This window comes from Acanthochromis polyacanthus, chromosome 5 (assembly GCF_021347895.1).
Source record: "Acanthochromis polyacanthus isolate Apoly-LR-REF ecotype Palm Island chromosome 5, KAUST_Apoly_ChrSc, whole genome shotgun sequence".
In the NCBI taxonomy this organism is placed as follows: Eukaryota; Metazoa; Chordata; class Actinopteri; family Pomacentridae; genus Acanthochromis; species Acanthochromis polyacanthus.
In genome coordinates, this window is record NC_067117.1 from 36,715,939 (window position 1) to 36,729,699 (window position 13,761).

Here is a 13,761-nt window from a genome sequence, read left to right on the forward strand (position 1 = left end):
TGTGAATGCATCATTTTTTTGTTGCAGCATTTCTCTGTTGCATTTGTTTTATGTGTTTTTGGGTTTACATCATTCCTGTGTTTGCAGCGTTTTGATCGTTTGTATTGCGTTTTGGCCATTTATGTCGCTTTTTTTGTTTGCGGCGCGTATGCCCTTGTCGGCCACCGTAACCATTAGAACACAAGAGTGATGGTTGTTGGAAATGGATCTCTGCACCCTTATGTAGATATTCCATTTGAAATCAGCCATTTCTAGCTAGAATAGCCATTTACCACATTAACAATGTCTAGACTTTATTTTTGATTCATTTAATGTTATCTTCATTGAAAATTACGCTTTTCTTTCAAAAATAAGGATATTTCCAAGTAACCCCTTTTAAACGGTAGTGTCCAATAAGCTTAATTTTCACGACTGAGACACCATTGAAGTCCTTAGATCAAGCAGAGTTCAAAGCACTGGTACAGATAACTGCTGCAGTGCTTAGAGCCTGCACATCCAAAACTCCACATACTCCATCTAGTCCAAAACAGCCAAACAGGATGTGACATCACATTGCTAACAACCATTCTTAAGGTAATTTACATTTTAAAAAATGCTATAAGTGGTTACAGCCATGCTTTTGACATGATCAGATCAAGTTGTCATGGCAACGGTGCCTTGCTGAACTGCTTGGCTCCCTCATTGCTGCTTGCTATATTTCATGTATGAGTTTTTCATGTAGAAGATAAGTGGAAATGGTGACTCACCAACAGATGTATCTGTGGGTATGTACTTTAGAGCCTAAAATGTATCTTCTATTGGCAAATTTTGAATTCTGTTGTTTTTTGGAGAGACAGAAATATTACGATCATCTGTGATGCAGCACAATGCATCCATGCCACAAGTGATGCTTACAAGATGCAAGTTGGATCTCACCTTCTCCAATACCTTGTTCCTTTGCATTAAAGTTTATGTTTGTTATTCCTGTTGCTGCTGTATATCTTGTTTTCATCTTCTTTGTCGACATTTTAATTGTTATTGTTGCTGTTTTTATTAATGTTATTTGTAAGGCAACAGCAAATGAGAAACATTGGATTGATGGTAATTACGATGATATCCCCTAAAACTGAAAAGAACAAAACACAGAAGCAAGTGATGCCACTGGTGATTATGGCAGCGGGCCAGGAGCAGACAGTGATGAAAACGATGAGAGTGCAGACGGTGGTGAGCCAGCAGCAGCAGCAGCTGGCAAACGTTCAGGCCGTAAACGGCATGGCCCATTGATCGAGGAGACAGTTAGTGGTAAGATTACGGGCATTGATTTAACTGCTGCATGGGAAGCACTGTCAGTGCACAATGTCATTTTGTGAGTAAATGACTTCCCAGTGGTTTGAGGGTTAACAGAATAAAGGTGTAAGACCATTGAGCAGAAGCCTATATTTGATCTCTAATTGTTTAGATGGTGTTTTAGGCTGATCAGAGTGCAACTAGAGTGGAAGTAACCTTGAGTGTGCCTCAAGACGCTAATCAAATCTGATACACTAATGGTTTTCTTCCCGTATAGCACACTGCATAATTATTTTTTCTGTTGTTGCAAAAGTGGAAATAATAAAAAACATACTTATGTGTTTGTAAATAACAGAACAGTTTTGCTTACATATTTTTACTTCTCTGACTTACAGGTTGGATATCAGCAGACAATTTACAGTTTATTTTTGCCTACTTGTGTCTCTTATGTATTCGTTTGAAGACCGTGACTGTGTGTGTTTGTGTGTGTGCGATGTTAAAATGCCTCTGTGCTCTGTGTGCATCTCTGTTAACATCCTTGCTTGCCTTTTTAAATGTTAATTCAGGATGAGTCGGTGCATTGAGGTTAATCATTTAAATGAGCAACTGCAGAACCAATTGTGTATTTGATACAACGGAAACACTTGTGTTTCGACGCACTCTTACATAAGTGGAAGATGGAAGACACTGAGCTGACCTTGGAGGATGACTATGTTCTAAACCATTTTTTTTTATGTGACTGAAGCCTGAATTCACGTCAGACAGAAAAAAAATGATACATCTTGCACTCTCCAAGGAACTGTCAGTGTCCCATGGGGAAAATTTTACATTTTAAGAGCCTGTCTTTCTTTCAAGGCTAATTAAGCAAACAGAGGCAAATGAATAACTCTGTGAAGATGTTCTTATGAGCTGTGCCAAGAGTTCAACTCCTTTAAGCTGAAGAAGGCCAAACAAGACACTCAAGCTACACTTTCACAAAGAAGACATCTTCATCAAGTTTCAGTCCAATGCTCACTTCTTACATCCTTTATTAAACGGTCCTCAAATGTGGTATGTTGAGTGATTTATAAGTAGACAATAAAGCACAAATCAACAGAAATGCTGAAAGAAGATGCAAACTGTTGCTATTTCAAAAGTGAAGTAAGTGTGTACATACTTGGATTACATACAAGTGAGTAGCCCATGCATCTCCGTATATACATGAATGCATGAAATCATTGTAACTGCACATTCACAATTATGTACAACAATGAATTGTATGTAGACTGAGCATGTGATGTATACATTCACTAACTTGCTGGTTGTTCAATATTCAGATCCTGGAGTTCACTTTCATGCTGGCCTGTCGGACTGCAAAGCAATCATTGGAGAAGCAGCAGAGCTGGAGTGTAAACTGAGCAGTGAAGAGTGTGAGGGAATCTGGTACAAAGATGGAGAAGAGGTAAGTCCTGGATGTTAATGCTGTCATCGAGCTGATAAAGCTGAATTGGTTTTGGTTATTATCATAGTAATGTACACCTTCACATGTCTTCTTTATTTGGTGTTTTGCTGTAATGTACATGTTTTTTCTTATCAGGTGAAATCATCTGAGGGTATCACAATTTCAAAAGAGGGAAGTTTCCACAGGCTGAAAATTCACAAAGTCACTGAGGAATTTGCTGGAACATATAAATTTGAGGCAGATGGGCGGAAGACCGAGGCCACAATTGCTGTTGAAGGTAAAAACATTTATCTGAAAAAAAATTGTTTATTTGAAAACAGGGCTTGCATCATTCTTTATAGACTGCCTGTAGGTCGAGATGAGAATTTTTTTTTTTTTTAGAAAACTGCATATTACTCCTTAGTCTGTGTAATGTACATAACTAAATAACATAACTGTGCTTGGAATATTTGTATCCCTATTTTTTCATGGCTCAATTTAGATCCACCCCGATTTGATACTGAGGAACTGGAAGCATTTAAAACCCCTGTAACTGTGAAAAAAGGACACAAGGCTACTTTCAAATTATCTTATATTGGACGGGAACCATTAAAAGTTCAGTGGTACCTTGAGGGTGAAGAGCTTTCTGATGAATCCACCATCAAGCTCGAGCACTCAGACGGATGTACTAATTTGCTTCTAATGAAGCTGCAGCGCAAAGACAGCGGTGAAGTGAAGATCAAACTCAAAAATGAGTTTGGCACTGTGGAGGCCTTCAGCCAGCTTATTGTACTGGGTATGTATGAGGCAGATTCTGTGAAAACCACAGACTTTTTTCATTCAGTATTTTGCATTCATATAGAAAGTAAACAACAAGGCATTTTTGTCAAACGAGAGGTAATATGTGCTGTACTTATTTTCTGCCAGATAAACCCACTCCTCCAATGGGGCCCCTGGAGATTGTTGAAGCGTCCTCCTCTGCAATTGACTTCAAGTGGAGACCCCCAAAAGACAGCGGTGGCTGCAAGATAGGCAACTATATCCTTGAAAGACAACAAGTCGGTCGCAACACCTGGAAGAAAGTAGGGCCAATTGGTCCGGAGGCCAAATACAGGGACCTCGATGTAGACCATGGCAGGCGGTACTGCTACCGCATCAGAGTAGAGACTGAGATGGGCACCAGTGAGCTGATGGAAACAGAGGACATTCAAGCTGGTACAAAAGGTAAGAACAGATTGAAATGACTGATATAGGGTCAGCATTAAATTGACACTTTCTCAGAGTGGCCGATTCATCAAAAAAATTGCAAATGGATCAACAGATTTGTTTGCAGATGAAGAACGCATATCAGACATATCGACATGAGGTTTGGTCAACGTGATCAGCAAATTATCACTATTAACCAACAGCAAACTGCACTGATAGTACTGTAAACAGCTTAGCCTTTATTTTTAGCTGAGCTGAACCATCAAATATTTAAATCTCTTGCAAGTGTGACATCTTTCACAAATCAAGAAGAAACCTTTTTTCTTGACAGCAATTTAGAGCACATATTTGCAAAAGAAACTCTGTAAACTTATTGCCTCGCTGGCAGCCAAACTAATATTCTGTAAACTAGCATGTTTGTAGAACTTTTTTTTTTTTCATTTTTGTATACTCAATTTTTTGAGTGAAACAAGGTACAATTGTGAGAGGAGAAAGTTATTTTGGTAGCAATCATCATCATAATGCCTGTAGTCTTGTCTCTTTCCTAAAGGATACTGGATTTCTGTGTCACTTTCTGGAGTGACCGGAATGTTTTTACACAAGCATACATTTATCATATAGTGAAGTTATGGTAGTGATGCAGTTTTTAACTGTGACTGTGAGATAACCAGAAATTGTGATCAATTCCTCAGCAGTACACAAAACTCTAGATACAGACTCAAACAAATTATCTCTTCTTTTCTGAACGCAAGCATACCCTGGACCCCCATCTGCACCAAAGGTTGTCACTGCCTTTAAGGACTGCATCAACCTGACCTGGAGTCCTCCTTCTGACACTGGAGGAACCAATATTCTGGGATACAACCTTGAGAAACGCAAGAAGGGCAGCAACCTGTGGGGCCAAGTCAACCCACTCGAAGAAATGATCAAAGGTTACTCAGTTAATCACCTATCATATCTGTTTGTTCATATGATCACAGCTTAACACTTGGAGGTGGTGGTCTAATGATTTACTGATGGAACATTCCCTTCATAGGTAAAGGATGTGCTGTAAAAGATGTGGTGGAGGGCATGGAGTATGAATTCCGCGTGTCAGCAATCAATAACTCTGGAGCCGGTGAATTCAGCACACCATCTGAGTTTGTGTTTGCCAGAGACCCTAAAAGTGGGTGGACATTTACAAATGCCATCTTTAAGACTGTATGAAGCATAAAATATATACATGACTGACTTTGATCTATGTTGCAGAGCCTCCTGGTAAAGTCATTGACTTTAAAGTGACAGATTCCTCCTACACAACCCTCTCTCTGTCTTGGACCAAACCCAAGGACATTGAGGGGGTTGAAGATGAAGCCAAGGGATATTATGTGGAAATCAGGCCTGCAGAGAACACAGAATGGGATCGCTGCAACTCTAATGCAATAACCATGACTACCTATACTGTGAAAGGCATGAAGTCAATGGGCATGTACTGGGTGAGAGTCGTTGCTACAAATGATGGAGGAGAAGGAGAGCCACAGGAGCTGGATAATTACATCCTCGCTATGCCCCCTCCTGGTGAGAAAAATCCCTTCAGTTACTCATGTCATACAGTTACAGCATTCAATATTGTAATTAAAGGGACTCTAATAATGCAATACACATTTAAAGTATGAGTGCATAATTAATACTGAGTTCACTTATGATTAATTCTTGGTTTATTATTACAAAGTGTCATATGACTCAAGTTAAGAACGGAATAATTTCTAGATATTAGGTTTTTGAATCATCCAAAAAAAATAAAAACAACACAAGCATAGAAACCTTCGTCAAGTTCAGTATTCTGGTACTATTTGGTTTAATTATGGCTGCGGAGGCACATTAAGATAAATAATAAATTAAAACAAAGATCTGCTTAACTATAATAAATAGTACTTCAGCTGAAGATGTGTTTTGTATTTTTGGAGTGCAACCATGTGATTTGTCTGGTTTGTAATGTCTTGTTCTTCCTCAAAAAAACAAAAACAAAAAAACAACTGTTGTCAAAATGAATGACATATGACCAGCTTTCACCCTGCTGTTTATGTAGTGAGGCCACGATTCACTGATGCCAAAATCAAGAGTTTCATGGTGGTGAGAGCAGGAAATTCTGCAAGATTCAATATTAACTTTGAGGTAATGTAATATATATATATATATATTTATTTATTAGGGGTGTAACGAAATGGTCAACTCATGAAACGAGATGAAAAACGAAACTGGGCTTGTGACCGAGTGGGAGTGAATAAAGAATGACCGAATCAATAATATTGCAAGGGTTTTGTTCTAGGTTCTTTACTGATCGGGTTGGAGCACCTTATCAGTGACGGTAATAACAGAGGGCAAGAAAACCAGATGCCGGTGCCAAACAATCATTTAATTACAAGAATAAATTCTTCATATGCCAATACAGTGCAGACTTCTACGATACGTTACCCAACTAACAGCCGGCAAGGTGGAAGTCCAATAAAACCTATAGTCTCTGTGTTAAAATCCGCGGTTAAAATCCAGGGGACGTGGGGTACGGAGCACACGATTCAGCAGTCACGGGATCCAGCCACCTTCTTCCTAAGCCTGGGCTCGTGTCTGGGGAAATCACCTGCAAGACACAGACCCACTGCCAGTACGGAAGTCTTTCACTGCCCACTTTCCCACGAAGATGTACACCCACCAGAACATTACTGGAAAGCCCCAAAGGGATACTACAATTCTACAATTTCATTTAGCAGACGCTTTTGTCCAAAGCGACGTACAACACAAGCAAGAATTCAAACATAAGGAAAAACCTGTAGTAAGTACAAAAAGTGCTTCAAGTGCGATTGGTCAAAGGTGTTCCCATCAAGTTGCCGAAGAACTGCCAACCCCCCCCCCCCCCCCCCCCCCTTTTTTTCTAACTTTGTCAGCACTAAATAAGTGCTGGGTTTTGGACCACCTGACTTATTCTACCCCTAAGGTGGAGTCAGATTAAGTGCCAAGGTGTTCTCTAAACAACTGAGTCTTCAATTGTCTTTTAAAAGTAGAAAGGGACTCAGCAGAACACACAGAGTTTGGTCATTTGTTCCACCATTTGGAAACAACAGAGGAGAAGAGTCTGGCTAGAGATATCGAGCCGCGCTGGGCTGGAAGCACCAGGCGTCTCTCACATGCAGAGCGAAGTGGGCGTGAAGGGGAGTAGACCTGGATCAGGGAATCCAGGTAGGCTGGGGCTGTTCTTGTAAATGTTTTGTACTCACGCCAAGCAGAGCTAACCGCCCTGCCGCTGCGAGTGTGTCGCGTTGTAACGTTCTGGGTCTCTCTCCGACTTCGTCTCGGTGTTACCCTCTGCCTCCGTTTTCAGACTCGTACTCCCTCCGCTTGCCCACCCTTTCCAGCTCTCCCTCCGAACACACTCTCCTGTTGTCCTCCACAGTCTCGTATATAGCTCTCTCCTGCCAGCCCCGAAGCCTCTGTCCCCGTCGCCCATTGGCTCCTGTAGGGAAGAAGGGAGAACCTGGCAGGTGCAGCCTATTGCCTCATCAGAGGCATTCACTGGCAGTGGGACAGCCAAAAATCAAAGACAAAACCCAAAACACCAATAATCAGAAACATGCAATACAACTGAAAACACCAATAATTCAAACCACAGAAACATGCACGCATGCAACACATACAAAAATAAATCTCTAAACAAACAATAGAACCAGTCCCCACTGCCCTGTGACAGGGCTCACGATACGAAATCCTCACGATATGAAAAAAGATTAAAGAAAATCCCCAACAGTAGGATGTTATGCCAAAATCAAATTTTCTATATTTTCTTCCTTATGCAAACATACAAAAAATAATGCTGCATCAGTACAAAATAAATGCTCTTTGATAAAAAAAACTAAGTTGTAGTTTTTTTCCCCATATTTAGACTACAGTTCAAATACAAACATAAATGTCAATAAAAAAAGTTCTTTGTTGTAATAATCAGGATAACTACATTCTTGAATGAAAAGGAAAACAAATAGTCCTAGGAGCTGCAGTCTAGACCTATAAATGTCTGAACTGTGAACTAGTTGTACTTGCCGCAGTATACAGCGAACTGTAGCAGCATATTTTGTGGTGCAAAATTTCGTGGCACGAAATTTCATTACACCCCTAATACATATATATATATATACATATATATACAGAGAGAGAGAAAGAGCATGTATAGTGATTTCATTTTATCTTCTTGCAAGTCTTATAAAAATATATTTTTACATTCTTTGTAGGCTTCCCCTTGGCCAGAGGTAATCTGGCTGAAAGATGGAGTGCCAGTGTCTAAAAAAGTGACCATCAGCAATGCAGAGGGCACATCTCAGCTTCTGATTCCTTCTGCTGAGCGCACAGATACTGGAATCTACACTATCATTGTCAAAAATATTGTTGGCCAAGAAACAATCAGTATTGAAATTAGAGTCACAGGTGAGTTTGCTGTAATGTTGCACCATTGTGCCGTGTAAATACCTGACTTCTGTTCCATATACTGCAGCTAAAAAGAAAACAAAACTTGTATTTGACCACCAGATGAGCCTAAACCACCAGGTCCTGTGGAACTTGATGAAAACGTACCTGGCACAGTGACCGTTTCATGGACTGCATCCCCTGATGAGAAGCGTGATGACAGGCTGCACTACATGGTGATGAAGCGTGATTCCAACAAAAGAACATGGAACACAGTTGCAGACCGAATCTTCAACAATAAATTCACAGCCTGCAACATAATGCCAGGGAGAGAATACCAGTTTAGAGTCTATGCAAAGAACGACATGGGCTCCTCAAAACCCTCCGAGTCACCAAAATGGCTAATTTCTACCAAAAAAGGTGTGTAAAATGGGTCCAAGTAGACCAATATCTGTAATTGATAAAACACATTTTTTCACAAAAATGCAACCTAAAACAAATAAAGTACTTTCATGTTAACTCTATAACAGCTTTTCAAAGCACCAATGATGTTATGAGACCAGACATACACTGTGCTGTAGGTGTACTGTGCCAATTACAGTAATGTTTCTAAGCTTACATATGATTCTAATTTTGTATGCAGACAATGTTTATACCTACATAAACATCTAGTAAAGTGTATCAAGAAGTAGAGCATACACCCCTTGTCAAAAGCTAAGGACACTTTCTCATTCAAATAAATTAGAAAATGTCCTAAAACTTTTGACAGGGGGTGTAGGTAGTGCAACAATGCAGGTTGGTATTTTGGGGGAAATAAAACAATCTCTTAAGCGTCACCAGCAGTCAAATACAACCCTCACTTGTGCCCTCCTGTATTCCTTTCATGCATGTCCACATTTCTTTGTTGCTTATGTGAAGAGATAACAATACTCAGTTAATTTGGCATGTTTTTTGTATGTCAGCACTGTTTCTATTTTGCTTTGCTTTGATTATGAGGAACTGCAGTACATCAACTGCTTAAAAATTAAATGAATAATCTAGCTGGAAATGGCCGATTTTTAATGGAATATCTACATAGAGGTACAGAGGCTTATTTCCAGCAACCATGACTCCTGTGTTCTAATGCTACATTGTGTTAGCTAATCATGCTGAAAGGCTAATTGATGATTAGAAAACCCTTGTGCAATTATGTCAGCACATGAATAAAAGTGTGAGTTTTCATGGAAGACATGAAATTGCCTGTGTCCCCCAAACTTTTGAACAGTAGTGTAAATAGGACCAAAATGTAATGTAAATTTCCAATTGCTGTTTTATAACATCATCATTATGCCTATCTCCTGTCCCATGAACAGAATTCTAATCTATCTGATGTACATCTCCTTTCTTCCAGAAAAGTTCAAAGTGACCATGCCAGAATCGAAGCCCTGTAATCTACAGTCTCCTCCCAAATTCCTTGTCCCTCTGAAAATGCATACCGCTCCTCAGGGCTATGAATGCTATATGAGCTGTGCTGTGAAAGGGGATCCAACACCTTCGATGACATGGCTCCGAAACAATATCAGCCTGAACACCAACACTAATTACTTTATCTCCAACACATGTGGAGTCTGCTCTCTGCTCATACTGAGAGTTGGTCCTAAAGACACCGGCGAGTACAAGATTGTTGCAGAAAACTCAATGGGAAGGGCAGAGTGCTCCACTAAACTGACCGTCAGAGGCAAGTCTTTAACACAAAATATTTGTAGTTTCAATATGCTTTATTCTATATTTTGCAGGATATATTCATCGTAAGAATGTTCAAATCTTAAACTAACAGCTTCCTTTGTTTTTCTTTCCAGAATAAGTAAACAAACATACCCAAGATGATGAAATTGCTATAAACCCCTAAACTAAACCAAGATTTTGATCATTTACTGTATCTTTCAGAATGGAAACCCTGTCAGATGGAGATTGTGTTGTTATTTATTAATGCTGATGAAACCTTCTTTGTAGATTGTTTTGCATTGGATTCACAAATTGTTCAAAATTCAAGTCACAATAATTACTTAGGTCTACAAATGTTGCTGATACACTAACATGTTTGATTTTAATTGTAACATCAACAAATGGAAGCATTCAATATAATAGTGCACACTGTATGGCCATATTATGTTAAATTTGTTAAACTGTTGTTAAATTGCAGTGATTTACTGATTTTCATTGTTGACCTAAAGCTGCAGCAATAATCTGCTTGTGTTTTTCAGTTTATTTTAGATCCAAGATACTTCCACATGTTTAGCAATAGTTTGGTTGCAATTGCTATTTTTCAGTAACTGTAGATGTGTCATCTTCCCCTAAACAAATGTCTAAAATGATAAAACACACTGAAATTAAATTTATATGCTACAGATTCTGGTGATAGTATGTCATGCATATCAAAATGTGTGTGGGTTTGGTATAAATAAATATTTCATACTGCATTGCGCTGAGAGTCTTTAAGCTGACCTGCAAGTCATTTTGTGAAAGAGTTAACATTTAACAGGAAATGCATACACTATCGTTCAAAAGTTTGAGGTCATTTAGAAATGTCCTTATTTTTAAAAGAAAAGCATTTTTTTCTATGAAGATAACATTAAATTAATCAGAAATACAGTCTAGACATTGTTAATGTGGTAAATGCCTATTTCTGTCATGCAACGGGCAGGGAACCCAAGCAGCAGGCAAACAGGCAGATGGATGATCAAACAAGACAACATAGTCATCAATATCCCCTGCTGCATGTGATGTCTATGACTCTACATCCAAAATAGTGATCAAGGGCCATAACTCTGTTAAATATTATCGCACAGGTCTCATTTTCTAACTTAATCAAGGTGTCCATGGTGTGAAGCTACACACTAAATTTTGTAATCCTAGCTGTAATAGTTTCTGAGAAAAGCTGTCCCCTTCATGTCGGACGCACGGACGGACGCACGGAAGCACGGACGGACGGATGGACGGACGGACGGAGGTCAAACCTATATCCCCCTTTTCCACTTCATGGAGGCGGGGGATAATAAGGATTTAATAAATGTTTATGAACACAAAGGCACTCAATGAGAGAGGCACAGGAAATTAACAGAATGGAGAAAAACTAAGAACTAAGGGCGGACTTGATGGCCGAGGTGTAAACTAAATTAAAACTAAACCAACAGGGGAGAGGGAACTCACAACTGTCCGGGGTTTAGGAGACGAGGTGGAGAGCTGAGCTGAGGGGGCCAAAGGTGGGGGTTGTGGCGATGGTCGAAGAGCAGGCAAAAATAGTCCATAATCCAGACAGCGGTGAACTTTGTAGTGGAGAGCGGAAGGTATGACATATGGCTTGTGGCATGAGGCATGGAGCAATGATCCCACGGAGAGCCATGATGAGAGCCAGGCTTTTATATTGCACTGATTGGGACTCATCTCAGCTGTGGAGCCACCCAGCTGGTGCATATTCAAATGTAAAAGATACCGGAGCACAGATTGTATGCAATTTATCTAGTAGATGAGAAGGTGTTTTGACCATGCGTAAATTTAACATTCTACAAATTTTAAACCCAAACATTCACATCAATCAGCCACACCATTAAACCCACTGACAGGTGAAATTAATAACATTTAATACATTGTTGTGATGCAGTGTTCTGCTAGGAAACCTTGGGTCCTGGCTTTCCTGTTGATATTACTCTGACATGCACCAACTAACAAAAAAAACCACATCCCCGCATGGCAACAGTATGGCCCACCACACCTCAAAAACTGCTTTGAATTACTAAAGGAGCATGGCAAAGAGATGAAAGTGATGATCTGACCTTCAAACTTCCCAGATCTCAAGTTGAGTGAGCATCTGCAGGATGCGCCAGAACAAACCCAATTCACTGAGCCCACCCCACAACCTACAGGACCCAAAAGATCTGCTGCCAACTTCTAGGTTCCTGAAAAGACACCCCCGGAGAGGTCCAGTATTGGTGTTCAAAGGGGACCTACACAATACTGAGCAGGTGGCTTTATTGCTGTGGCTGATTAGTGTATATATTTACCTATTTTCACTTGATATATTTTCCTTTGCTATTCTTAATGCAACAAAATGTTGCAGTTTTGTTCATAAAGTTCCTGTTCAGGATGTAATTTATTTGACTCTTCGAGAAAATAGTGCACCTCTAGTAGCCCTGTGAGGCTACACTTAGATGTACCAAGAGCTAAATATTAACCATGATGTCATGGTAATAAAGCATGATAATGTTAATGCACAGGGAGATATTTATATTTAGGTTTACAAATTACTGCTGAGACTGACTGAGAAAGTCATTAGCATGGTCATCTGCCACAGTCATGGATATTTCACGCAAATTCACAAATTCAACCAATCTCCGCAAATTCTGCGCAACCTTGCAATTTTGTCCAATCACCGCAACTTTCCACAATTTTGGCCTGCCTCTTGTGAGTTCCACCAATCATAGCAGTCCCCAGCACAAACGTAATGCACCTCCACCACCAAATTCACTTCCTTGTTTTTGGTTTGAAGATGCAGACATGTCCCATTCTAATGTCTCATTTCCCAACAAAAAATTACTGCTGAAGACCGTGCAAAACAATTAATTCCTCGGAAGTAAACTGTTTTACACCCGTGCAACATAGTGGTGGAATACAAAAAAAGATCAATTGATAAACATTTTTCTATGATGAAACATATGAGGATAATGACTAAAATGAGCTGATCATGGACCAGACAAATCACTGTGATGGAAACTGTTGCATCCAAATCTATTGGAACTCTGAAAGAATGAAGGTGAGTTAGATACATATTCCGACAAGGTACACAGTGGAGTTATGTGACGATTGGTATATGTGAATCATTATGCTGTTAGCAACATTACTCAAAAACAGACCAAGGGATTTGGATGAAATTTTCAGGGAAGGTCAGAAATGACGCAAGAACCAAGTGATTAGAATTTGGCAGTGATGCAGCTTAAAGTCAGGATTCATGGATTTGTTAAGGATTTCCCGTTGAGGTAGTGGCACGGCGTCTGATAGTAATACAGTAACCATGGCAACACGTGAACTCTACCTCAGCAGCCTGCTGACGATCACATCATTGCAATCCTACTACAAACACTGTAGACATATCAGAAATGATACAAAGAACAACTGATTACATTGTGGGGGTGTTTCTGAAACCCATCAATTCTTGCGGCCCACTACATATTTAGGTCAGGCAATTCGGTGTGTACACATGCATAACACACGCCTGTGTTCAGCGCAAGGTCAGGGAATGAACAGTCTTGGTGGAATAGGGCGCTCTCTGGGTGCTTTTCTTGTTAACTGACGTGACAAGCCGTGAGCATGTGTGTGAGTAGACGTATGCCAGGAAATTAAATTAACTTTTTAGGACATTAACAGATATACTATATTGCCAAAAGTATTCGCTTGCTTGCCTTGAC

General features: G+C 39.8%; 2 protein-coding genes across 2 annotated transcripts in view; both read left to right on the forward strand.

Moving 5' to 3' along the window:
* LOC127530233 (immunoglobulin-like and fibronectin type III domain-containing protein 1) overlaps nt 1–2,706 on the forward strand; it is a 44,254-nt gene extending 41,548 nt beyond the window's left edge. The window contains exon 13 of the mRNA XM_051948308.1: nt 2,583–2,706. The gene's annotated coding sequence lies outside the window, so the exon portion shown is untranslated. The remainder of the gene's footprint in view (nt 1–2,582) is intronic.
* On the forward strand, nt 80–10,779 carry LOC110968496 (immunoglobulin-like and fibronectin type III domain-containing protein 1). The gene is made up of 12 exons (XM_051948306.1): nt 80–2,707; nt 2,843–2,984; nt 3,189–3,482; nt 3,614–3,910; nt 4,645–4,824; nt 4,929–5,057; nt 5,141–5,449; nt 5,961–6,046; nt 8,149–8,341; nt 8,444–8,740; nt 9,711–10,037; nt 10,159–10,779. Exons 1-12 carry the CDS (start codon nt 2,543–2,545, stop codon nt 10,161–10,163), a joined length of 2,424 nt encoding a protein of 807 aa, XP_051804266.1. The 5' UTR covers nt 80–2,542; the 3' UTR covers nt 10,164–10,779.
* The last annotated feature ends 2,982 nt before the right edge of the window (nt 10,780–13,761 follow it).